General features: G+C 35.2%; 2 protein-coding genes across 2 annotated transcripts; both read right to left on the reverse strand.

Moving 5' to 3' along the window:
- Window positions 1-650: 650 nt before the first annotated feature.
- Window positions 651-1653, reverse strand: LOC137815953 (uncharacterized). Its single transcript, XM_068619061.1, has 2 exons — window positions 1323-1653; window positions 651-1237 (listed from the first exon to the last, which is right to left on the reverse strand). Exons 1-2 carry the CDS (start codon window positions 1651-1653, stop codon window positions 651-653), a joined length of 918 nt encoding a protein of 305 aa, XP_068475162.1.
- A 15289-nt stretch (window positions 1654-16942) lies between these two features.
- Window positions 16943-19151, reverse strand: LOC137814000 (gibberellin-regulated protein 14-like). The gene is made up of 5 exons (XM_068616513.1): window positions 19034-19151; window positions 18842-18938; window positions 18218-18367; window positions 17689-17722; window positions 16943-17418 (listed from the first exon to the last, which is right to left on the reverse strand). The coding sequence occupies exons 2-5, from the start codon at window positions 18908-18910 to the stop codon at window positions 17237-17239; spliced, it is 435 nt and encodes a 144-aa protein (XP_068472614.1). The 5' UTR covers window positions 18911-18938; window positions 19034-19151; the 3' UTR covers window positions 16943-17236.
- Between the last annotated feature and the right edge of the window lie 8395 nt (window positions 19152-27546).

Consider the following 27546-nt stretch of genomic DNA (forward strand, 5'->3'; position numbering starts at 1 on the left):
GGCTTCATCCTGGCCGAACCGCGCCTCTTAGGTTGATTTTATGGTTTGCACGTTGTTTGATGGAAACGCTTCTTTAAAACCTCTCTGACCGCTAGTTCTACCGGACGAGGAAAAAGTGCGTGAAATTTATTCATGGGTCAACTAAAATAAAATTTGAGGTGCGTAGCATTCCACGTCCTCGGTACAACTTTTCTCAATAACCATTCTAGATAGTATGCTCCCCCTTCTCCTACCTCTCGGATTCGAAACGATCCTTCCTAGTTTGATGAAAATTTGTCATCCGACTTCCTAGCATCGTTGCGCATCCTCCTGACAAGGTCTTCTTTGTGGAAGCTTCTTGGCCGAACCTTCGCGTTATACCTTCTAGCCGCTCGAAGCTTGCAAGCGGCCTCCTGGATATAGCTCTTGTCGCGTGAGAAAGGACCTATGATGTCCATTCCCCATATGGCAAACAATTAGGGTGATAACATCTTGTGGAGCTCCTCCGGTTTCGAATGATGTAGCAGGCCGAACTCCTGACACTTTAAGTACTTCTTGACATACTCCGCACAGTCTCCTTGAACGGTCGGCCAATAGTATCCTGCCCGGATGACCTTGGCCACCATTGTTCGGACCCCAGAATGGTTACCGCATGCTCCATCATGAATCTCTCATAGCACATATTGATTTTGTTCCTTGGTGAGACATTTCAGGAGCGGCGTTGAGTATCCCTTTCGATACAAGTCCTGAGCGATCATTGAGCAGTGGTGGCTTTGCTTTTTGGTAGAGGCGAGGCAAGATAATGCGTCCGCCAATTTATTGTCCTGTCGGCGTATGTGTTCGACAACGGCCTTATCAAACTTAGTAATTGAGTTCCTGACTGTATGATAGTAGCGTTGGAGTAAGGGGTTCTTCACCTCAAAAGCGCCTTTAATCTGGCCGACAACAAACTGTGAGTCACTCTTGCATGTAACTTCACGCGCGTTGAGGTCGTGTGCAAGGTTGAGGCCGGCCAGTATGGCTTCATATTCGGCCTGGTTGTTTGTTTCTTTAAACGCAAACTGCAGCGCTTGTTCAACCAGTAGGTCGCTTGGTCCTTCTAAGATGATCCCTGCACCGCAAGCATTTTTGTTGGACGATCCATCCACGTAAAGTGTCCATTCGGTCAAGCCGTCGGGGTGCAGCGTTAGCTCCGCCGAGAAGTTCGCCAAACATTGGAATTTGATGGCACCTCTCGGTTCGTACCGAATGTCAAATTCTGATAGTTCGACCAACCATCATATCATTCGCCCTGCAAGATCGAGTTTAGACAGTAATTTATATATGGGATAGTTGGTCTTTACCGTGATGGGGTGATTCTGGAAGTATGGTCGCATCCCCTTGACGGTCAGAACCAGCACCATCGCCACCTTTTCTATCATCTAGTACTCTTGTTTCGGCTACATGGAGCATGCGACTGACAAAGTACACTGGGCATTCCTTGTTGTCGATATCTTGGACCAAGGCAGAGTTGACCGCCTCTTCCGATACAGCTGGGTACACTACAATCGGAAGATTGGGTCTTGGTTTCTGGATGACGCTCGGGGATGGCAAAAATTCTTTGAGCTGGCCGAAGATACCTTCACATGTTTCATTCCAGCTGAACTTTGATGTTTTTCGAAGCATTTGCGCCATGGGTCTAATTCGTTCGGCTAGCCGAGGGACGAATCTAGACAGTGTTGTAAACCAACCGAGCAGCTGTTGAACTTCCTTCAAATTCTTCCAGCTCCTCATCTCGGTTATCACCTTGCATTTGTCGGGATTGGCCTCAATTCCCCTGTGAGTCAGCATAAATCCCAGAAATTTGCCCCCCTCAACCCCGAACGCGCACTTCTCGGGATTGAGGCACATGTTGCTCCTCCGAAGAGCATCGAAGACTTCCTACAAGTCTTTAATGTGTTGGCCGCATGAGTCAAATTTGACAACAATGTCGTCCACGTAGACCTCCACACTTCTGCTAATCATTCCCTTGAAAATTTTGTCCATCAACCGCTGGTAGGTGGCCCTTGTATTCTTCAGGCCGAACGACATTACCTCGTAGAAGTAGTTTGCACCGTCGGTCGTGAAGGTTGTTTTCTCCTTGTTCCTTGGGTCCATGCTTATCTGGTTGTAACCAAAATAAGCGTCCAAGAAGCTCAATACCTTGTGCCCGACCGCTCCATCAACGAGTCGGTCGATGTTGGGTAGAGGGTATGAGTCTTTTGGGCATGCCTTGTTCAGATCTTTGTAGTCGACGCACATTCGCCACTTGTCGTTCGACTTCGTAACCATCACCACGTTGACTAGCCAGGTTGAGTACCGGGCCTCTCGGATGAACCGACCTTGAGGAGTTTCTCGGCCTCGACCATGGTTTCTCTTTGCCATGGTTTCTCTTCTTCTGTGCGAAAGAGTCAGTGGTCGTTCAAGCGAAGAGTTCAGCATTTTTCTTTAAGGCTTGGTGGATGAGTTCGGCATCAACAGTTGCCATTGCTGTGACAATACTCGTGTACCGCTCCTCATCAATGAGCGAGACGTGGCGTAGCTCCAATTCAAGAGGATTGGAACACTGCCACTGATGACAGAGAAACCTACCTATACATGCTCAAGACGCCATAGTCTCTAGTGTAGAATAGCATTTAAATTATTATCAAAATTAGTATAGGAAATTTCTTTTGTAATTTTTCTAAAAAGAAGATTGGTACCTAAAATACCAACCTAAGTTTAATTAGAGTTTCCAAAACTTCTAATTAAACTTAGGCTGGTCCAAAGCTAGCCCAATTGGAGCGCAAGTTCTAGAATCATTGCACATTCTAGATTCAAGAACATGCTTTCCATGTGCTTCAATTCTAGGTGCCAAATTCAAATAGGATAGTTTGAATTTCCCTCTCTTTTACCTTGATGTAAACCGGCCTCCCTTGCTATTTAAGGAGTGGCTTGGCTCATGATTTTACAAGATTAATCTAATAGTGAATTGCTGTCAATTTTGTGTCAATCTCACTACTTCTCTCCTACCTCTCTAGGATAGACAATTGATCTTCAAACTTTCATTCTACCAAAGTGAGATGGCCTCACCACTCACACTTCATACCTAACCTTCACCTCCAAGGCAACCATCATCTCCTAGGAGAGCCTTGTTCATGCACATCCACCGAGCTTCCGCAAAATTCCACCAACAATTCTCCAAGAATGAAGGCACTCTGATAAGTGCCAATGTGTAGTTTTTATCATTGAGAAAATTGAACACTTTGGAACTTAATTGTTGCTTAATGTAAGAAAATTACCCTAATCTGAGAATTATTGAATCTGATTATATATTTTGAACCAAGAAACAAATGAAGAAATTTAATCTCAATTTTTGTGTAAATTGCAGATGAATATGAAGCATTGAAAGAATTATTCAAGCTGGCATTGAAAGAAAGAAAGTAAAAACTTAATTGGATCACACTCTTCCATCATTTGGTATCTAAAGCCATGGTCTTCAAGAGATAAGTGCCTTATCTTGCTTTTATTTTTTGTGTTCATTTCAATTTCTTGTTGTTCTTCATGAATTCTTGATTGTCCTTGTTGTTTTGAGTTTTGTTTTTGTGTTAGATGCTGCTTTGGTTCAATCCAATCGGTGAAATCATGTTCAATTTGATCTTGAGCTTATATTTTGCAAATTTTATGTAGGATTCATTTGTGTTGTGTTAAACTGTTTTGTTTTTGTAGGATTTGAGTATTTCTTTGTGATTCAGTTGGTGCAAACTGCTTTGCTTCTTGAGTCTTTTGATTTTATGAATCTATACATGTTATGTCAAGTCATGTGTTTCCAAGAAATTGTCATCAAATCCTAGTAGTACTTGAATTGATTTGGTTTCTTAATTTGTTTTGAGTCCAGTTTTAATCTGAATTGTTTTTTATCCTTTGGTGCATTTTTTCTTTTATATTTGAGTTCATATTTGTGTGATAGATCCATACAAATTCTTATACATCAATTCCATTGTGTTTTCTTGAAGTTTTTTCAAACTGTTTTTTATTCCAGAATTAGGATTCCTCTGTTTTAATTATGTGCTGACTGTTTTTACTTATCAAATTAAAATTAGTTGGAGAAAAATTGTGAAATTCTGTATTTACACAGGTTGATGTGTTAAAAAAAAGAAAAGAAGAAGTAAGTCAAAATTCAAAATAGAAAAAAAATGATAAATCAAATGAAAAAAGTGTGCATTCTGGCGCGAACAAAGACGGTAATTTGACAACAAAATTAAAAAATTTATCACAATTAATTGGTGCATTGTTTTGGTGTGATTCTAGTGCCAAAATTTTGCTAAGATCCTGAACTGCTTGTGGTTTAAATTTCAAATTCAAATTTCAAATATACAGCTCAACATAAATATTTTAAGTCACGCATTTTGTGCCTCAAATTTCCAGGAGTACTGTTTTGGTTTTCTTAATCAATTCTAGTGTCATTCCTTAGGTTCAATTTGTGTGCCACCTTTTATTGAGTGCTTTATTTGCTTGCTTGTCAAATTTATTCAATACTCTTTCAAGTTGTGTCATACAATTACAACATTTGTTGTTGTCCTATTTCTAAATTGAATTGTTCTTTGCTTTAAATTTGTTGACCTCTAATTGTTGGTGAATGAATTTCGAAGTGGTGCTTGTTAAGTTTGGAATTAACCTTTGTGGTGAGTCCATTCCTACTTAGTAGGTACTGTTTTGAAGATTTAAATTGACTAACCTTAAGAGGTTAAGCAAGGGGCTGCAGTAAGTGAAATTACAAAACATACAAAGTGTGAGTTACGACAAGAAGGAGTACTAAGAGCAAAGAAGTGCATAATATAGGAAATCTGAATTTTATTTTTTTGTAATTAAATTTCTATTGTATTTCTTTTGAATTGTAATTACATTAAACTTTGATTAATTAGTGGAATAATTACGCATTAGACGGTGAGTGTGTCTTCAATGGCTCTAAGTGTCTAGAAGTCTCACCTTAGGTTACACCTAGTTTTACAAGCTTTCTAGCTAGTAGATTTAAATTGTGTTTAGCTAATTGCTATGCATTGTTTACTTGTTTTGTTTGTTTAATTGCTTTGCATTGTTTTCTTTGCATAAAAATTGTGTTTTTCATTCCTAATTGTGATCTAAGTAAATTACTTAGAAAAAGGTTTGTGAAAAGTCTTGAGGGTAGATTTTGGCAAGGAAAGACTTGGTACTTAAGAGATCCTAGTGATTCACCTCTCTTTCCTGGAAAGCTACCTTCATTACTCTCCTTATCTTTTTTGGGGTAAAATACTTATAACCCAAAACTTTAACCATGTCTTCTAATTCTCTAATTCTAATGAAAGTGAGGGAACATCTATCAAATCTCTTTTGGAAAAAATAGCACAAGATGTTCAAGCACTTTCATATAGACAATTGCAACATGAGACCCAACTCAAAGAAAAGGATGCTCAATTTTCTTTGATACAAGATGAGTGGAAGATGGTTAAAGAAAGAGATGAATACACCAAATCTAAAAAGAGTTCACATGCATCTAACTCTAAGGGTAATGAATCATATGGGGAACAAAGTCTTAAAATTAATGAGTACCACCAACCACCCCCTAGAAGAGTTAGAAAGGAAAAAAAAGAAAGCGTGAGAGGTTAGGGTAGATCTACTTCATTTCCATGGAAAAGAAAATGTAGAAATCTATCTAGATTGGGAGATGAAAGTGAGTGAAGAAAACAAAGTACCCTTAGCTACTTTAAGTTTTCAAGCAATGTTATGTATTAGTGGATGACCCTTGAGAGAGATAGGCGTCTTCACAAAGACCCTCCCATAGAATATTGGAATGATCTTAGGGGAGCCTTAAGACGCCGCCATATCCCCTCCTACTATAATAGGGAGTTAATGGACAAGCTCCAAATATAACAACAAAAGACCATGAGTGTAGAGGAATATAGGCAGAAAATGGAACTATACATGATGAGAGCCTCCATTAGGGAATCTGAATCCACTACCATAGCAAGATTCCTAAGTGGGCTTAATCTTGAGATTAGAGATAGAGTTTAACTATTACCCTACCAAGACTTGAATGATTTAGTTCAATTGTGTATCAAGGTTGAACAACAAAATTTGAGGAAAACTTCAAGTCGTAGGGAAGGTTCATACCCTAATTCTTATCCAAGAAGAGAGTTAAAAGGAAGGAAAGTGTACCTAAGGAAAAACCAAGAGAAACTCCCAAAAGTATAGGAAAAGATATGCTCACTCCACCTATCCGTGCTAGGGATGTCAAGTTCTTTAAATGTTATGGAAGAGGTCATGTACAAGCTCAATGCCCAAACCAAAGAACTTTGTTTTTAAGAGGGGTAGATGAGTATAGTAGTTGTGATGACGAACCTAGTGGGAAAGAAGAGGAGAACAATGAGAGAGTATATTCATGTGAGGGGGAATTGATGATGATTAGAAGAACCCTCAACAACCAAACTAGCGTGAACCTAGAAACACAAAGAGAGAACATCTTTCATACAAGATGCAAGGTTTTAGAAAATATATGTTCTCTCATTGTGGATAGTGGCTCTTGCTGCAATTGTTGTAGCGCTAGGATGGTTGAAAAGTTAAATCTACAATTAGTCCCTCATCCAAAACCTTACAAACTTCAATGGATCAATGAAGATGGGGAACTAACTGTAGACAAGCAAGTGAAAGTCGAGTTTTCTGTGGGTAACTACAAAGATAACGTTTTATGTGATGTAGTTCCCATGGAAGCTTGTCACATCTTATTGGGTAGACCTTGGCAATTTGACAAGAAAACCATGCACAATGGTCTAACCAACGAGATTACCTTCACCCATAATGAAAAGAAGTTTATACTCAATCCTTTATCACATTCACAAGTGGTAAAAGATCAAGTGCAAATGAAACAAAAAAAGGGTGAAGAGAAAAAAAAATCAAATTAGAAAAACAAAAAGCCCTTAGGGAGCAAAAAGTGTGGGAGAAGAGTGTTCTTTCCCACAAGGTCATTCAACAAGATGAAAAATTTCAAAATATCTTTGAAATATGCTTCAAAAGAGCTTAAGCCCTTGTGTTGTACCTGTCTTGTTGGTACCAAAAAAAGATGGCAAGTGGAGGATGTGTTGTGATTGTAGAGACATCAATAACATCACCATCAAGTATAGGCATCCAATCCCAAGACTAGACGAATGCTTGATGAGTTGCATGGGTCCATCATATTTTCCAAAATTGATCTTAAAAGTGGATATCACGAAATTCGAATCAAAGAGGGTGATGAGTGGAAAACTGCTTTTAAAACCAAATTTGGACTATATGAGTGGTTGGTGATGCCTTTTGGTCTTACTAATGCACCTAGCACCTTCATGAGGCTCATGAATCATGTCTTAAGGGATTGTATAGGTAAATATGTAATAGTTTATTTTGATGATATCTTAGTATATGGTCAAAGCCTAGAAGACCACCTAAGACACCTTAAGGAAGTTCTCTTAGTGCTTAGAGTTAATAGTTTGTTTGCTAATAGTGATAAATGTACTTTTTGTGTTGATAGTGTAGTGTTTTTGGGTTTTGTAGTTAACAAAAATGGGGTACATGTTGACCCCGAGAAAATCAAAGCCATCCAAGAATAGCCAACACCACAAAATGTAGAAGATGTTAGGAGCTTTCATGGTCTGGCAAGCTTTTATAAACGTTTTGTGCCTAACTTCTCAAGTCTAGCTTCACCACTCAATGATTTAATGAAGAAGGACACTCCATTTTGTTGGAATGAGAAGCATGAACAAGCCTTCAAGAGGCTAAAAGCTCAACTCACTAATGTGCCCATTCTAGCTTTACCAAATTTTGCAAAAACTTTTGAGCTAGAGTGTGATGCATCGGGAGTTGTCATAGGTGTGGTTTTGTTGCAAGGTGGGCATCCTATTGCTTATTTTAGTGAAAAACTTCATGGAGCCACCCTTAACTACCCTACATATGACAAAGAGCTCTATGCACTTGTGAGGGCCTTAAAGACTTGGGAACACTATCGAGTTTCTAAAGAATTTCTCATTCATAGTGATCATGAGTCTTTGAAATATTTGAAAGGTCAACATAAATTGAACAAACGCCATGCAAAATGGATGGAATTTCTTAAACAATTTCCTTATGTCATCAAATACAAGAAGGGTAGTACAAATATAGTGGTTGATGCTCTCTCAAGGAGACATGTGCTCTTTTCAAAACTTGGAGCCCAAATTCTTGGATTTGACAACATAAGAGAACTTTACAAAGAAGATCAAGATTTTGCATCCCTCTTTGCTAAGTGTGAACATAGAGCACAAGAAGGATTTTATGTGTCCGAGGGGTATCATTTTAAAGAAGGAAAACTTTGTATACCTCAAGGCACACATAGAAAAATTCTTGTAAATGAATCTCATGAAGGAGGTGTCAGGGGCCACTTTGGAGTTGATAAGACTCTTGATCTTTTAATAGGAAAATTCTTTTGGCCTCACATGAGACGAGATGTTCAAAGACATTGTTTTAGATGCATATCATGTCTAAAAGCTAAATCTAGAACAATGCCTCATGGACTCTATACTCCTCTACCGATTGCAAGTGCTCCATGGGAAGACATTAGCATGGATTTTATTCTAGGACTGCAAGAGGTTTTGACTCCAATTTTGTGGGTGTGGACCGTTTTAGCAAAATGGCACATTTTATTCCATGTCACAAGGTGGATGATGCTCAAAATGTTTCCAAACTCTTCTTTAGAGAAGTGGTAAGACTTCATGGATTACCTAGAAGCATAGTATCGGATAGAGATCCCAAGTTCATAAGCCATTTTTTGAAAACTCTTTGGGAAAAACATGACACTAAACTTCAATTTTCCACATCTTGTCATCCTCAAACGGATGGACAAACGGAAGTAGTCAATAGATCTTTTTCTACTATGCTTAGGGCAATCATGAGGGGTCGCCACAAATCTTGGGATGAGTATCTTCCCCATATTGAGTTTGCATACAATAGAGTAGTTCACAAGACTACTAATATTTCCCCATTTGAAGTTGTGTATGGCTTTAACCCTCTTACTCCTTTAGATTTGTTACTCCTTCCTAATCCACAAACTTTTATGCATAAGGAAGGTGCTACCAAAGCTGAATTTGTTAAGAAAATGTATGAGAAGGTTAAAGCACAAATACAACAACAAGCTAAGAAATATGTCAAATATAACAATAAGGGGAAGAGAGAAATCATTTTTTAGGAAGGAGACCTATTTTGGCTTCATCTTAGGAAGGATAGATTCCCAACTAAGAGAAAATCAAAACTTAGTCCCCAAGGTGATGGACCTTTCCAAGTCCTCAAGAGAGTCAATAACAATGCTTATAAACTTGATTTACTTGCGGAATATGGAGTACATGATACTTTTAATGTCATTGATTTGTCTCCTTTTGTAGGTACTAATGAAGAAGATGAAGCATTGGATTTGAGGACAAATCCTTTTCAAGAGGGAGGGGATGATGGAAGAGCTCCAAGCACCAACTCAATTGAAAGCCCACCAACATGTAAAATTGGGCCAATCACTAGAGCCATGGCTAAGAAGCTTCAAGAGGATTGGAACATTGCCACGGATGGCAAAGAAACCTACCTATACATGCTCAAGACGCCATAATCTCTAGTGTAGAATAGCATTTAAATTCTTGTCAAAATTAGCATAAGAAATTTCTTTTGTAATTTTGTTAAAAAGAAGATTGGTACCTAAAATACCAACCTAAGTTTAATTAGAGTTTCCTAAACTTCTAAAATCATTGCACATTCTAGATTCAAGAACATGTTTTCCATGTGCTTCAATTCTAGGCGCCAAATTCAAATAGGATAGTTTGAATTTCCCTCTTTTTTACCTTGATGTAAACTGACCTCCCTTGTTATTTAAGGAGTGGCTTGGCTCATGATTTTACAAGATTAATCTAATAGTGAATTGCTGCCAATTTTGTGCCAATCTCACTACTTGTCTCCTACCTCTCTAGGATAGACAATTGATCTTCAAACTTTCATTCTACCAAAGTGAGATGGCCTCACCACTCACACTTCATGCATAACCTTCACCTCCAAGGCAACCCTCATCTCCTAGGAGAGCCTGTTCGTGCACATCCATTGAGCTTCCGCAAAATTCCACCAACAATTCTCCAAGAATGAAGGCACTCTTCCATCATTAAGGTTTAAAATTACAACCCAATCCTATTCCACACACTTAAGAATGATCCAAAGCTCTTTCAAATCTTGAAAAAACTCTTTTGATAAACTCTTTTTCTTACACCAAAATTAGGAACGTAAAACCACCTTTATATAGACCAACCAAGTGGTCAAAAGCATTTAATAAAGGAGCCAAGTTAGTTAGGATCATTTAAAGCATATTAAAACCACTTAACAGAATTTTGTTAAGGTTTTCAGAAAAAAAATCTTCGAAACAATCGGTTGAATTGACATGACAGCAAAGTCAAGCTTTTCAAAACCTTTTCAAAAACTACTAATGTAAAAGAACCTGTTGTTTCAAAATTTCAATCTGTTGAAATTTCAATAGCTTTTTAGAAAACCCATCTTTTCAAAAGGTTAAAGATTCAAATGAACTTGGATCATCTTAAGGAGTGAATTAACAAGTTTCAAACAACTAGACACACACACAACAGCAGCAAGGTCTTCAAGCTTTCCACTTGGATTTGGAGACATGAAAACATCTTGTTCAACAAAATCTTCCTCACCCAGGCATCTTATGCCTGGGTGATCGGCTTTTAACGATCGTCTGCCGAGTGGGCTCTGTTAGAATATATGGCCTTAAACGAGAGGGGGGGTGAATTGTTTAAGAAAGATTTTCGTAAACTTTTAAGCCTAGAATGAAAATACTTCAAGAAAACTTTGATTAAGAAATCAGTTTTTCAAAACATAAAACAAAAGCACAATACTGGAAAAACAATTGGTTGTTTTACCGAAACAATCGGTTGTTTTACCGAAACAATCAGTTGTTTATACCAGTTATCAAATAACAAAACTGAATTTAAAGAGATAGGGATAGAGAGATTGTACACAAAATTTTATACTGGTTCACTCCAAACCCAGAGCTACATCCAATCTTCTCAGAAACCCTGAGGAAATCCACTAAGCAATCACAACTTGATCACTTACACAACAACCAAGAGAATGACCTTGAACACCTCAAGAAACACACTCTCCTTGGTCAACACACCTATACCAAGATTGCTGATCTTGATCCCCTCAAGAACACACAACCAATCTTAGCAAACACAGAAACGAAACATGCTTCACAGAGAATACAAGGATTACACTTGTTACAAAAGATAATCTGAAATCAATACAAGCAGAATCCTATTCCACAACTTTGATCAATCACACACTCTTAGCAATCTCATCCCTTTGAAAAACTCAAAAACACTTAGCAAAAAATTGTCAAAGATTAATTGTCAAATCTGTTTTTCTGAATTTATTCAAAGATGTAGTTTGTTATCAAATCTTAACAAACTCTTAAATTGCATTAAAAGATTGGTCAAAGCATTTAATGACTGGAACGTAAGCAGTTAAAACATTTAAAGCTCAGTAAAAGATAAAACAGTTTTTTTGTTATGGTCCCAAAACAAACAATCGGTTGTTTCCTCGAATCAATCGGTTGTTTTGGTTATTAACAGTTCAACCATTTTAAAAACAGTTTTCAATCTTTTTCTCAAAACACCTAAGTATAAACAATCGGTTGTTTCGACAAAACAATCGGTTGTTTTAACTTAGTTTGAAAACATTTTACTTTCACAAAGATTGAGATTGCCTATGCTTTAGATTTAATCAAAGGGTGAATTACAACATATAAACTACCCCAAAACTAAGCTAAACCAGCACAGCAACACCAAGCACAACAAAGGCTTCAACATCCTTCAAAGGGTTTGGATTCTTCAAAGCTTGAACACCATTTGCTTCAACAGGCTCTACTCGCAGGCTCTCCGCGTAACACTCCATGGCAATCTTTTGATCCACGTGGATTGTTAAGAAGTCGCCCGACAAGGAGAGAAACTTCATTGCAAGATGCGTAGTAGACACGATCGCTCCCAGCTTGTTAAGGAACGACCGCCCCAGCAGGATGTTATAAGAGGTATTGGCATCAATAACCAAATACCTGATCTTCAAATTTTTGCTTGCTTTGTCTAGGCCGAAGGTCATGTACAACTCGATGTACCCCTTCGTGCCTACTCGTTCGCCCGAGAAACCAATCACATGGTCGTCATAGGGTGTCATCTCTTCTATTGGAATCCTCATAGCTTGAAAGGTTTTTCAATAAAGGATATCCACCGAGCTCCCTTGATCAACCAAGGTCTTTATGACGGTGAAGTTATCAATATTGACCGATCCATCGGGTCATCTTGCGAAGGTTCGATGCCCTTGAAGTCTTCATCTGTGAACATTATAGGTGACATCCTTGGTCGAACGGCCACAGAATTCACCTGATGAACAACACGCAAGTGCTTCTTCCGCGCACTGTTTGAGCTCCCACCCCCGGAAAACCGACCAATGATGGTATTTATGACTTCACGGCCTCTCCTTCGATTGTCCCTGGGAGGATCGTCCCTCCTCCCGCGGCGTTCTTAGTGACGATCATTATCCTTCAGCCCTGGAAGGGTGCGGTCCCTCTTCCTTGGTGCTTCCTCCCTGCAAGGGGAACGCCTGGTGGTGCAGCCGCCTCGCACAAAGCGGCGCAAATGCCCAGCCTGGATTTGTTCTTCTATCTTTTCCTTCAAGGCCTGACACTCTTCGGTTGAATGACTGGTATTCTGATGATACCAACACTTCTTGCTACAGTCAGCACCATCAGGACTTAGAGCCCTTCTGGGTGGCGGCATCAGCTCTGCACTAAGGGCTTCCTGCAAGATCTTTCCTTTATCGACGTTGAGGGGTGTGTATCGTGAAAACCGGGGTCCACGATTATCCCATCTGAGATCACCTCGTCCAGACCCAGACCTTCCATGCCACTCCTTCTCGTCCTTCTTCTCACCGCTCGCTTCCGCCCGAGCCTGGTTTTGGAACTCGTGCAACTCTTCCAACTGCATGAACTTGGCAGCTCGGCACCTAATTTCATCCAAACTCGTCGCAGGTTGCATGCACAAGCTATCTACGAAGGGTCCCGGTCAGAGGGCTGTCAGCATATGATGCATTGGCACCTTAGGACTGAGGTTCCGAATACTAATAACGACCTTCCCGAACCGATCGATGAACTTCCTTAGGGACTCTCCCTTCTCTTGGTGGATGCTAACCAGGGCAATGGACGTTTAGTGATGGGGTCGACTGGTTGCGAACTGGATATCAAACTTGGCCACCAGCGTTTCAAAACAATCTATCGAGTTCGGAGGGAGCTTCATGAACCAGCTCAAAGCTCCTCCTTTCAAAGAAGTTGGGAAGACTCGGCACAAGACTGCGTCATCGGTCGTATATAGACTCATGTGAGTGGTATACGCATCCATGTGTTCATCAGGATCGATCGTCCCATCATACCAGTCCCTATTGAATCCCTTCCACTTGTCCGGTAGAGGAGCCTCTATGACAAAGTCAGTGAAAGGGTAACGACAATCGGTCACATCGGTACCAATCGTGTTTATCATCCTGTTGGGGTGGGACTCACCATCCATCTCCAAAGTGAGGTTCTTGTTCTTCGGCTCTTTCTCGGTTTGAGGGCCGGCAGCGGTGGCGAAGGACCTGCCAACCTGGTTGGTCGGGGCCAGGGACGATCCTCCCTCTACCAACTTCTTCATCTCTTGGTTCTCCTTTCGGAGGTTCTTGATTTCTTCTTCATTCTTCTTGGTTTCCTCCTCATGTACCTTCTTTATTTCGGCCAACTCCTTTTATAGAGCTATCATCATTGTTGTTTGGTCTGCTTCCGACATCCTTTCGCTAGCCATGCTACAGGTTGATACCATCTACTAGTGCTTCCTCACGCTATCTTCTCGGCCCCACGGTGGGCGCCAATTGTTCTTGAAACGAGTTCGGGGCCTAGAGAACGATTCCTTCTACCTCTACCTTTGGTTAGTCACTGACGCTCTAAGCCTCTTGTTTCTCCTTCCTCCCCTCGATCATCGAGCTCCACAGGCGGGGGTGGTACCTGCAGAAAGCACTCCAACGCTCAAGTCAGTCAGGGTGTCGGCACTCGGGTGTCAGAGTACTGTAGATAATGACGTACCTTTCTCCTTGGAATGTGTTCTATTTATATTATCTTAATGGGACTTCGTTGATGGGTCGGATTAGGAGGTTGATTCATGTTTAGGATTGTGTTAAACAACCCTTAACTATGGATTAACCATGTTGACTTTGTCAACCTATGGCTTGTCGCCAAGGGTCGGTCAGTCATGTGTCGTCACGTGACTTCATTGTGGTTGATTGGTTGAGTGGTCTAGTTCCTGGCCGACCCGTCATGGGTCACTTGGTCGTCCCAGTACAGTTTCTATTATTGTTAAATGGTTTCTAAATTGGTATCTAATTAGCAACCAAGATTTTTTCTACCAAATTTATAATCTAAATAATTGGTAGTTAAAACCTTGGTAGCTAATTAGATACCAATTTAGAAACTATTTAACAATAATAGAAACTAATTTAGAAACCAATTTTTTTTTTTAGTTTCTAAAATGGTATCTAATTTAGTTACTATAGCAACTAATTATTTTGGTATCTAAATTTGGTTTCTATTTCATGATATTATTGTAGTGTCTTATGTTATTCTCATGTTATATTTTAAGGTGGGATATGTCAACATTTTAGAAGAATATGGTTGGATTTAGTTGAACATTATTTGAGTATAAGAAAATGGTTCAATTAGATAAGAAAAAGAACATAAAAACATTGTAATACCTTTTCAATATTCTATAATTATATTAATTTAATTATATTTTTGTAAATTAAAAAGTAAAAATATTCTAATTTTTTCTTTCATGCATATTTATTTCCTGCAATCTACCAACAATTAAAAGATAAAAATATATTTGTACAACATTATTCATTAATTATATTTTGGTAAATTAAAAAGTAAAAATATTCTAATTTTTTCTTTCATGCATATTTATTTCCTGCAATCTACCAACAATTAAAAGATAAAAATATATTTGTACATCATTATTCATTAATTATATATATGAGAAATTATTAGTTTTATTCCTTCGTGATCATATTTACAAGTGGGAACATGTTTATTAAGGGATTAGTGTGAGTAATGGGAGAAAAAAAAAAGTGATAATTATAAGTCCTTCTAAGATGATAGATATGTCTGAGGAGAAAGTTAAGGTTGATATTATTCTTCCTTTAAATGTAACAAATTTTGCAACTATATATGTATTCCAACTAGTATTAGGAAGGACTGCTAAATGGATTTAGATAATTTGGTGCATTCATCTATTTAATTAAATTGATGTTATCATTTTCGTTTCATACTTAAAGATAAAAAATAATTACTCACTATATTAACGATTTTAGAGACTAAAAAAATTATTTGTATTTAAATTAGTTTTTATTATTAATAAAATTTATAAATTAGTTTCTAAATTGGTATCTAATGAAATTTTAGCTATCAACTTTAGAATCTAAAGTAATTAGTAACTAAAATCTTAGTAGGTAATTAGATATCAATTTAAAAACTAATTTATAAATATTTTGAATAATAGAAACTATTTTAGATACCACTAATTTTTTTAGTCTTTAAAATAATATTTAGTTAATATAGTAACTAATTATTTTTGTCTTTAAAATTAGTTTTTATTTAGTGATTTTTTTGTGAGATATAAGAAAAAAAAATAAGAAGTAAAAATAGTATAATGTAAATAAATTATATTTTATATATACATATATTTTTATGTTAAAATGATTTAAATTAGTTTTGCAGTTACTAATCAAAATGAATGAGTTTTAAATTATTAAAAAATAATATAAAATTATTTCACGTTGCTTAAGATTTATTTATTTGAATCTCAAAGGTCAAATCTTTGTTTACAATTTTATCAAAACTTTATTTTATTTATATTATTATTATTATTTTCTAATTTTAAGTTACTGTCAAAAAAAAAAATATATATATATATATATATACCATCAATTGAATAACATGATTAAATAAGATGGATTATAAATAATAAAAAAGAATAAGGTAAAATGGTATTAATAACACTTTAGAATAAAGATAGTACAAAATAAAGCAAGATTAGGAATAAAGATAGCATAAAATAAACAAATAATTAAATAAGACAACGTTAAGGATACTTCACCCAAGAAAAAGAATAGAGTGACACACATACTAAGATTAAACCTAGTACTTCTAGAATTTTTCTTATAATCTCTTTGCTTCTACCTTTATTTTGAAAAGATAAAGATCTCTTTCTTATCTTTTCGTATAGAAAAAAGATAAAACTTGTAGTTTTTTAACTTTTTTATATTAATTCAATAGTTATTTAATATTGTTTCACCTAACCTCAAAATAATAAAATACTTAAATTACTTAATAATAATGTAATTTAAAATACCAAATTTAAAATATTATATTATAAGTCTGGGATATTAAAGAATCCCTCCTTCTTAAGCAACTATGCAAGAAGGGGATTGAAAGAAAAAAAAATCAAGAAAATAGGTTGATCAAAAGAGTATAAAGTCTCTTACTAGTGAACTTCTAAATTCAAATAAAGAAAAAAGGTGTGACAATAGATCAACTAAGACTGGGAAAAGGTACATTTTTTTTTTCTTTTTATAATCCAATTCTCATCAATCACGTAGTGGACTTGTAATGAACCTTGTACATGGTGAAGTAAGTCTTGAGTGAAACAATTGGTCATTCTCGTAAAATGAACACTAAGTGAATACAATGTCTATGTTATAGTTTGGTTCCATTTTGTACTTAATTTTCATAACGAGAAGACAGATATTTGCATAGTGTGTCTTTCTTGTGTCTTGTATACCTATTTCTAGGAAGGAATTTGACTACAAATTCAATGCAGATGGTGTTCTGTCTTATTCCCTGAGGCAGAACAAAGCACACAAAGACAAACATAATTAAATTAAGGTACATAATTTCAATCTGGTATCTACATAAATACATGGAGTGGTGGTAGCAACCAACAAGGCATTATTAAGACACTTCAACTTTGTTCTGCACTCTAAAATGTCCAGACATCATCAGTTTAAGCTAATGTATCAAACACAACCTTTTTTTGTTTGAAAGAAAAATGTGAAACCTCTAAACCAAACACAGAGTTAATTGATGAAATTTTAAGCTTTAGGGGCATTTGGGTCCTCCTCTTTTGGTCTTCCAGTTATTGTAGCAAGGGCAAACCTGCTTGTTGCCATAAGTTCCAGGAGGCACACACAAGCACTTGGCACAGCACTTCTGGCAGAAAAACAGACACGGTTTCTTGTATTGCGTATTTGAACATCTACCTGTGCAGCGTGGGCCACATTCTGCAGTTTTGTGCATTCAAGAAACATCATCAGATTCCAAAACAAATACAAAAGAAAAAAAATAGAAAGAGAGAAGAGAGAGATATAAGTGTTGAAAATTTTTCAATCCAAGAAGTTGTAGTTCGTAGAAAAGTGTTAAACTGATGAATAGCAGCTAGTGAATTCACTTGCAGAACCTACTGTATAACTACACTAATCAAATCTCTTCTTTTTAAACTAGTAGCTGTGAAATTTTTAACAAGATAATTGGTCCTCTGTTATTAGTATTACCTTGTGGTTTAAGACTGCCTTCAGTGATGCCACGCTGCAACTCACAAACAATAAGTTAATATAAAAGCGAATTGAGAAGCTTGTTGGAATAAAAATCAGCATGTGGGTCACTCAAGCAATCACTAAAATGTGTAGTTACCTGTTTTAGGAATGAAGGTTTAAAGTTCAAGGGTATAATTTCCATGGAAATTAATGCGTGGAAGCCAAAATATTGATACTTTTAGTCTGATGAGAGGCTTACAAATGTAAAAAAATATAGAACATCTAGAAAACTTCAGACATTGAGAATTTGGAAGTCCAACCCCTTAATTAGATGATAGTAAAAAAAGTTCCTTGGTAAGACAGATTCTAATTCTGCTTTCTTGTGATACTATGATTGTTACTGATTTGAAGAATTTTCATAGGAAAAAATTACGAGATTCTCACTAAGTAGATAGTCCCGTAAGATATATGAGTAATGTGATTAATCATTTCATCAAACCAAAAACAGAAATTCTCCCATTATAGCAAAAACAGAAGAAGAACTCACATTGGGAAAGTGGGTGGTGTTTTTGTCAGGCTGAGGAGGTGGAGCTAAGTGGGTGGTGTTTTTGTCAGGCTGAGGAGGTGGAGCTAAGTGGGTGGAGTTTCTGTGAGGTTGTGGAGCTGGAGCCTCAACGGTGGACACAACAATCTCTGCCTGAAAGCGTAATTATCGGAGTGTGTCACATAAATAAAGAAACCATGTACGATGATTTACACAGATTATGCATCCAAACCAGACGTTATGAAAAAGCATGCTGGAGAAATCTAATGATAGAAGAACAAAACAATAAACATAGGAGTTGAAGAAGCAACATTGTATTGTTTATTACTTATAGTCATAGCTAATGCACTAGCACATTCGATTCCATTCCTTAAACACGATCATTTTCTACTTTGTTGCCATTTCTGGTCAGAACAAACAAGATTAACAAACTAAATCAAGAATGGCATGACCCTACGCTAACTTCCTCTTGAAACAATGAAGTGTACTCTTGTGACCAAAAAATAAAAGAATTTCAAGTGGGAATTACAATGCAGAGCTTAGAAGTATCAGAGTAAGACTACTAAAGGTGAGGTTGGAGTTATCAGAAAATGAGAAAGAGAAACTATATGATTTGCTTTGGCTTACATGGTTTTCTACAAGAACAAGCAGCATTTGAACAAGGAAGAGCACAATGGTGCTTAGCTTTCTTCCCATTGCTTAAAATGTACCTCACACGGAGAAACTGTGAGAAGAAGAAATAGTGAGAAGTTGTGCTGTATTCAGAAACTAGTGCATATGAGATTTTGAGTCTATTTTATAGATGAAATGAGGCACTACATGCACTTAAATTAGCTATTGTCTTAGATGGCAAAGCAACACTCCAACCGTTGTTTTCCTAAAAAGACAAATACATTCTCTGCTTAGCAAACGCAATTACAATCCTTCCACACTTTCCACGCCATCCATTTTGCTAGTTGAATTATTTATGAGTAGGCATATATGTATGTATGAGTTATGTATGATTTCCTGCTTTTAAAGGTTGTGCATATTTGAAAATGTGATAGATCACGTTAAAATAAATCATGTAAAAAAAATGAATTATCAACATGGTACTGAATAACTTTAGATATTCTGACACAATTCTTTAAAACAGATGCACAAAACATGTTCAGTGTGGTTTTTATTGTCACCTTGAAACCGAACATACTAGTAGTTTACCAAACCCTGTAACTTCTCAAATGAATGCACAAATAATAGGCAATATCATGGAGTTGAAAAGGATAGCAAATCTTAGTACATTGAGTGCATGTTTGTTTGAGTTTATTTTGGTGAAACAGTTACTTAAATTACCAGCATTCTGAAAAAAAATGTTATTTTCTAAAAGCAACCCTTTTGCTAAACATGCATTTTCAATCATTTCTTCTTAAGTATAATAATTGCTGTAAAATGGCAACCGAAAATGTGAATGAGTCATGACAAATGAAGAAAAGGGGTGAAAGATAAGAAAATGCCTTTTTAGTGGTGGTGAGTTGAACCACAAAGAGGAGCCAAAACCTATTGACAAGGGAGTTAAATGAAAATCAAAAGAAACAAAGAAAGCATAGTGAATAATTGCTGAATCTTACTACAAGTTAAAACTAGGGGCTGATGCAGTTGTTTCATGTGAAAGGTTAGTGTGAAAAGGACAGGTTTCCATCTCACATGTGCATCCCCATGTGATTTCCCAATGCAGCCTCAGAGTAACTAACTCAGAGTGTGACACAAGAACTATGAAACACCGTACACTAACCTCTCACCCTTCCACTGCCTTGTCCTTTATATAGACCTGCCACTATGAGAATCCTTTTGAGGAACAATAGAATTCCCGTGAACTAGTTTATGCATATTTGCTGTATTTTCTTTTACACCCTTTGATCTTGAAGTTGTAGCAGTTGTTTTTGCTGGTTTCTTGAGAAGTGACCCTCACATTTTGCAGCAATCCCTTTCAGCCATTGAATCACATCACATATCAAACAAATCTTGTGAAAATGTGTCGGTTTTTTGCTGCGGATAGAGATGTTTTGATCTTGGTATGTCATTGGCGATAGATACCATGTGGTCGCTTTTTATCACCGCTAGTCAAAAACATTGTTTTTATTATTATGTTAGGCTTAACTGTGCATTTTTTTTTTGTTATTAATATGTGGATATTTTTGCTTTAGTAGCTCAATTTTGATTTACAGAGTTTAAAAATAAAGAATTTTATTTTTATCCTTTTGAGAATGGGGTGCCATTTTCTATGCATAGAAAAATGTGGGAAGAGTTAACCGTCCATCTCAACCAGTGAGAAAGAAAGAGGGTTAGGTATTCAGTTTATTCCGTTGGATTGAGTGGTGAAGTAACATTTGTCTGTATTGAGCACACTTATAGAGGTCTTTGTTTTTGTCAAACCCATAGCGTTTGTGTCTATACTGATTCCATTTATGGAATTATAAATATATATTAACATTAAAGAAAATTACTATTCAATTCTTTTTACTCCGTATTATTATTACCTTAAATCTTTACTTATATGAGTGATGAATAGTCATTTTTAAGTAAATTTTCATTCGATCTAGATATTTTAGTTATGTATTACTATCAAAAAGTTCATGAGGTTATAAAGGAGATTTTAGTTTTTTTTTTTCATTCTTATTCATTGACATTTCACTTTTGAATATTTGATTTCTACAATGGAGTTTATGTAAAACTCTTTTCCAAGTCACACTCGTCTATAATATTTATTAGAAGTCAAACTATCACCAATTTTTCCTCATATAGTTAGAGGGACTTTTTCATAATCATGAATAACTAAAAAATATATGAATGACGTCTTTGTTACGAAATGGACTTTAAGCCTAACTCAACCCCATAAAACCGGCTCTTAGGGTTGAGGTTTGCACTCACTTATATACAATGAAAGGCTCTAATCTCTAGTCGATGTGGGATCTCCAACACACCCCCCTCACGCCGAGACTGCCAACTCGTCCGATAGCGGTCCGATAGCGGGTGGCACGATAGGCCCAACACAAACACTCGCTAGGATAGGCTCGAAATGGCTCTGATACCATGTTACGAAGTGGACTTTAAGCCTAACTCAACCCCATAAAACCGACTCTTAGGGTTAAGGTTTGCACCCACTTATATACAATGAAAGGCTCTAATCTCTAGTCGATGTGGGATCTCCAACAGTCTTTTAGAAGAATAATAAAGCAATACAAAATAGGATTACAATTATTCACCAATAGACTAAAGAGAATATTTGGGTATAACTTGTACGACAACAACATGAAGTCAAGTTTTAGGTGTTATGTAATTATTTCAAAATACTAGTTCAAAATTGACAACCTTGAAAGTGAGGACAATCAACGAAACTATGATCCCTAACCATCAAATCTGACAAGACACTCATCAATATACCTCCAAGCATGTCAAGATATCTTCACAAATTGTTAATCTAGAAAAAGGACCCCTAACAACCTACAACAACCTCTACACCTCAATTGAATATTTTCACACACAAAAACAATTATGATCATTATCCTTTCACTCTCAAAGTCGTTGTAGTTAACCTCCACTCAAGTGGAAGTGTCCCAACATCAAGAAGTACAATGGATTGCTGACCTAGATGCATTTACAAACCTATATGATTAGGGTGAATCTTTTCTTTGATGACTTTGTTGTTCATTGTAGAATCTCCCATGTATGCTAACAACTTTATAGTGAAATTATACATTATCATGCAACTTGATAGACCAATTCCAAACAACTTTTTCAAAGCTTACAACACGATTTGTAGTTAGTCAACATATGATAACTAACTCAGTAATGTTGAACAACATAAAGTAAGGAGAAACATAATCACTCCACCAATTTATGGATTTCTTCGTAAAGACATCACTGTATTTTGGATCTTCACCTAAATGTGACCATGCATGCAATGTTAACAAGCTTGCATCAGGGTCTTTTTTCAAAATAACTTGTTCACTAATCCTACAAAAGGTATAGATGAGCTTTGATAACAAGTTATAAGGTATATAATTATAGAAGAAAATATTGAGATGAGAAAACAAATAAGAAAATGCATAGCAGTGTCCTCATTCTTTTCAACATTAGAAGCTTAGAGCAAAATGTGTCGACATGCGAAAACATATACTCTGCCTAGTGTGAGTAGGGATGTCATCTTACAAGAAACTTTCAATCTTGAATTACTACCAGCACCACCATTACTTCTTTCTCTTGTACATGTCAGTCACGCGAAGAGGTGTCGATACCACCAAAATATTGGTCATACCACCGAAGAGTGTATGCGAGGGTCCAAAATATAATTGAAGAATTCATATCATCTAAAACTCTCAATCATTTTGTCCAAAATGGCAATATAGGTGCAGGCTGAGGAAGAGGGGACAACCATGGTTGCGGATGAGGAAACTAATAGAATGACAATGTGAACAATCAAGCTCTCAACTAAAACCTAGAGTTGAATCAACATTGATGAACACAATTGTCAAAGTGTTTGCTAATGGAGGAAGTTCAAATTCATTTAGAAAGAGACACCTTCAAAGTAAACACAAATGATCTTTTTCAACTAAGATTTCAACCACAGATCACATTCACTAATCATGACCTCACACATGATGACCCAGTTGTGGTCACAATTAGCATTTTCAACTAGCGAGTAAGGAATGTTCTCATTACTAAGGAAGTTCGATAAACATATTGCATTGCTCATCTTTTTCAAAGCTAGAAATCATGCGCACACTCATTAAATCATATTTGGATCCCTTAGTCGAGTTTGTTGGAGAAAGATGTTGGAAAAGAATGTGAGGCTAAGTTAAACCAATGAGGGTGAATTTGTTTTGAAAACTTTTTGAAAAGATTAATCCTTTATTAACTTCTTCGAAAAATTGTTCTTGTTAGAAAAATAAATGTAATTAATTGTGAAATTAAGATTGATAAAGATTGCACATAGAAAATTTATGTATAAAAGAGATAGAGAAAGAAAGAAAGATCACAAAAGATTTTATATTGGTACAAATCACAACAAGTCATACATCAAATTTATGTTATTCAACCTTAGAATAACTAGAATCCAATATTTTTATATGTTTAATACAAACACTTAACACATGTAAAACATATACAAGATAGGAAAACACAACAAGATCAACTCCTAAATACAATCAAGAGGATATGTTCAACCCTTGGATCACACCAAGAGGAAACCAATAAGTTTAACTCTTGAACACTCAAGAAGAAACCAACTGAAATTAATCTATCAACATATAAATGAAAGGATGTTACCCGAAATACAACAAAAGCATACACAACCTTAGACACAATTAAAATCTAGTTAAAAGAATTATTTGATTAATCTTTTAAGCACTCTTGGAACAACTCAAAAAGATCCCAATGAATGTTGCAATTTTTCTTTTGAAAATATTATCATATTTTTAAAAGAGTGAATCAAATGTTCTATTTATAAAGTTTTGAAAACGTTGATTAAAAACTAATTCAGAAGGGTTTAATCAATTATCTTAAGTCGATGATTGATTATTCTCAATAAAAGTTGAAAATCATTTAAAACACTATTTGATTTAATAGGTTATTTTACATGTTAATTGATTATTTTTTCTTTTCATTTATTTCAAAAAATATCTTGAAACAATATTAATCGATTATTAAATATATTAATCGATTATTTCTTAGACCGATTAAAAGCATAGCTTTTTGTTTTCTATTTTAATCAGCTATCAATGTGGATAATCGATTATCCTATTTTGAAACATATTCAGAATAGTTTAATTAATTGTATTAAATCTTAATCGATTAAAACAAACTTAAAATATTTTTCACGTATTTAAACCTTTCAAAAAAATTAATAGGTTAATATTAAGATTTGGTTGTGTACTAAGTTGAGATTGTTGTAATTACGTTTTGCTTAAGACTCTCAAACACATGCAATAAAAGTTATAACAAGCAATACATCTTCATAATCAATATCTTCAAACATCATTATCAAAACATCTTCTCTTTGAGGATTGACATTATTCTTCAAGTCCAAAAAAAAATTATACTCATGGTTGTATTGATCTTTTAACCACTTTTTGTACTGAAAAGGAACATCAAACTCTAATAATCTGACATATTAAAGATAAAAATATCGTATAATGTCCTCATTGGATGAAAGACACTCATAACACTTGATTCAATAGTCTCTACACAAAAAATGGTGATGAAATTTCCAAGGAAAGACAATCATATCATGACCCGAAAGCAACAAGAGAGTGTTATGCTTAGAACTTGAAAGTCATTCTCTATACTTAAAGAATAATAGAATTAAAAGAACAACCTATATAGAAATATTGGAACTCTCTAATATTCAATGGGATAAGAGAACTGTTTCGGCAAACAATGAAACAATATTAAGTTCATCCAAAAGGAGCAAAGTTCATTATAAGAAGAAGAGGTTGATCTAGGTTGCAACCCATTGGTAGGATAAATAAAGAGTCACACTTCAACATATTGAGGATGCTCTTTATCGTAACGCTGATTTGTTTGCTTGGAGTTTGACAAATATATCCTCCCTCAAGCCGAGCTAGTGGCCCAAAGAAAAAGAAAGCTCAAGGAAGCGTGTCACCAACTAGTAGAACATAAGGTTAACAAATTATTGAAATTTGATTTTATTAGGGAAATCACTTATACCACATGGTTTGTTAATATGGTCATGGACTAAAATCCAATAAAAAAAAGGATAATGTGCACTAATTACACAAAGCTCTACAAAGCATGCTTAAAAAATACATATCTCCTCTCAAACATAGTTCAATTGGTCAAAAAGACGACAAGGTACGATCTCTTTAACTTTTAGATGCCTATTTTGAGTACAAAATCAAAAAAAAAATCTCAATGAAGAAAAAACAATAGTTGTGACAAAATGAGCGAATTTTTGCAAACAAAGTCGTGTCCTTCGACTTCAAAAGTGCAAGAGCAACATATCAATTGTTGATGCACAAAGTGTTCAAAGAAATTTTTTTACAATACCATCAAGATTTATATTTACGACGTGGTCTTCAAATTATCCATTGTCATATTATACCCAACATATCAATAAATTCTTTTATAAGGTATGTATCCACAACATATAGTTAAACCCTAAACCCTAAAAAATGTGTTTTTTATGTAGTTGGAGGAAGTTCCACACATTTATGAGACGAGAAATAAAAGTTAATCCCAACAAGTGTGTCATTATCCTATCAATGAGGAGTCCAAATAATTTTAAATAAATTTAGCATATAAGCGGAAAGCTAGTTCCCCTCTTCATATTTCTTTAAAGGTTGGTACGACAAGTAAAAACCCTTTATTTTATTTTAAGGGCTCAAAATTTTTTGATTAGAATAGCAAATTGTTATAGTAAAGTACAATATACTTCATTTAACCTGTAAAGTCCACGTCGGTGTGTGGTGAGACTAATGTAACTCTGTTGTGAGTGAACTAGTATAAAATCTTGGTGCCTTTTATGTTTTCTTTATCATTTGCTTTATAATTTTCTGCATATTATCCTGTACTAACAAGATAAATTGAAACAAAGGTTCTTTTTTAAAAATATTGATTGATACTTTTAAATTCTGCACATATCATGTAACCTATAAAAATCTCTTTTTTGTAATTCTTGATCATAAAAAACAATTAGTTAAATTTAAAAATAACTTGTTGAAATTAATTCAGATATTTATTTTTAAAATAGATTTAGATCTTTCCAAACTGTATTTATGATTTACAAGATTGTGTTTTAAGATCTGTGTATTAAAGATTTTAATCAATTTTTTTTTAATAAAAACAGATTCATTTTTTGTATAATTGTATTTTAATTATAAAATCAATTTGTTGTTTTTGAAAACAATCTGTTAAAATTTTGTCAAAATTGTTGTAAACAATTATTTGCGAAAATCTTTCTAACCATCTTAAACTTAGTTTTTCCTTAATTCAACAATGCCAACGTGGCCTTCCTCATTCAGTTGTTACTAATAACAAAGGGCAATTCATGAACAGGGGATTCGAGCATTCGAGCAGTTACTACAACAACTTAAAATAAAGGACAAACTATCATCAATGGAACAACCACAAACAAATGATCAAGTAAAGGGGGTTGTCAATATTATCTAGAATAGGTTTAAGAAAAAGCTTAAACATGCTAAAGGTTTGTGGGAGAAGAAGATACCGAGTATCCTGTGAAAATATCATATCACCCCTCAATCTTTCACCAAGCAAACCCCGATCAAACATACATATGAGTTAGATGTCATTATTTTAGTTGAACTAGATGAGCTTCTTGATAAAGGCAATTGTTTGAAAAAGAAAGTAATAATGCTAACTAATGACTTAAACTTGACCTAATCCATGAAGTTTGAGAATAAGAAAAGGTACAAGAAGAAACCACAAAGAATTAAGCAATTGATGATATAACACACAAGTTCAAGAGTGAGTCTTCCACAAAATTGACTTGCTAAGAAAAAAAGCTGAAACTAGGATGGTCCAATTTGAATTGTTGATTCATTGTATTATGAAGCATACAAGCTAGAAGAATTAATCAACAAGTTCATTCTGAGAACATGAAATCCAATACATTTGAAAACTTATTACAGTTACGTAAGTACTCTTTCATTTGGTGTACTATTTTTCCTTGACTAGATTTTTATTCCAAAAGGATTTTTCCCAACGAGATTTTAACAAAAATATATTTCCAAAATACCTAGCTTCTACTATATATTATATATTATATTATTGATAAATCATTAGAAGCAATCATTAGAAGCGTTCATATATATTTCTATTCCAATTAATAGTGCAAATATGTTTAGGTATTTTATCTCATTAAATTGGATAAAATTTTATGTTAAGGTAAAGATTATCAAGTCAAAAAAACAATTGAAGTTAAAGCATGTGAATTCGAATAATTTTTTTATAAACTAAGGAGTATTAAGTTGAATAAATATTTTCGTTAAGTTAAAAGATAGCAAATCAGATAAATATTTCTATTAGAGGTTAATTAGATTAAAAAATCTTAAAGTTAAAGATTATAAAGTCAAATAAATATTTTCATTGAAGCCAGAAATTATCACATCGAATAAATATTGTTGTTAAAGATTAATCAAATAAATATTTTTATTGGAGATTAATTAGATAAAAAAAATCCATTAAAGCTAAAGTTATCGAGTTAGATAAATATTTTTGTTAAAAAATATTAAGTTGGATAAGCTTTTTGGAATAAGTTATCAGTTTCAATTTTTAAAAGTGGGATAAAAACTTTGGTCATGCAATCAATTCAAAAT

Source organism: Phaseolus vulgaris, chromosome 1 (genome assembly GCF_000499845.2).
Source record: "Phaseolus vulgaris cultivar G19833 chromosome 1, P. vulgaris v2.0, whole genome shotgun sequence".
Lineage (NCBI taxonomy): Eukaryota > Viridiplantae > Streptophyta > Magnoliopsida > Fabales > Fabaceae > Phaseolus > Phaseolus vulgaris.

What these genes read in the sequence shown, in the direction of transcription:
- LOC137814000 (XM_068616513.1), bottom strand. Translation starts at nt 18,910, where the DNA reads ATGGGAAGAAAGCTAAGCACCATTGTGCTCTTCCTTGTTCAAATGCTG. An exon ending in ACACCACCCACTTTCCCAAT is followed by an intron (nt 17,723 to 18,217) that starts GTGAGTTCTTCT and finishes TGTGAGTTGCAG; the next exon opens with CGTGGCATCACTGAAGGCAG. An exon ending in AGGCAGTCTTAAACCACAAG is followed by an intron (nt 17,419 to 17,688) that starts GTAATACTAATA and finishes ACAAAACTGCAG; the next exon opens with AATGTGGCCCACGCTGCACA.
- LOC137815953 (XM_068619061.1), bottom strand. Translation starts at nt 1,653, where the DNA reads ATGGCGCAAATGCTTCGAAAAACATCAAAGTTCAGCTGGAATGAAACA. An exon ending in TCCAGAATCACCCCATCACG is followed by an intron (nt 1,238 to 1,322) that starts GTAAAGACCAAC and finishes TCGAACTATCAG; the next exon opens with AATTTGACATTCGGTACGAA.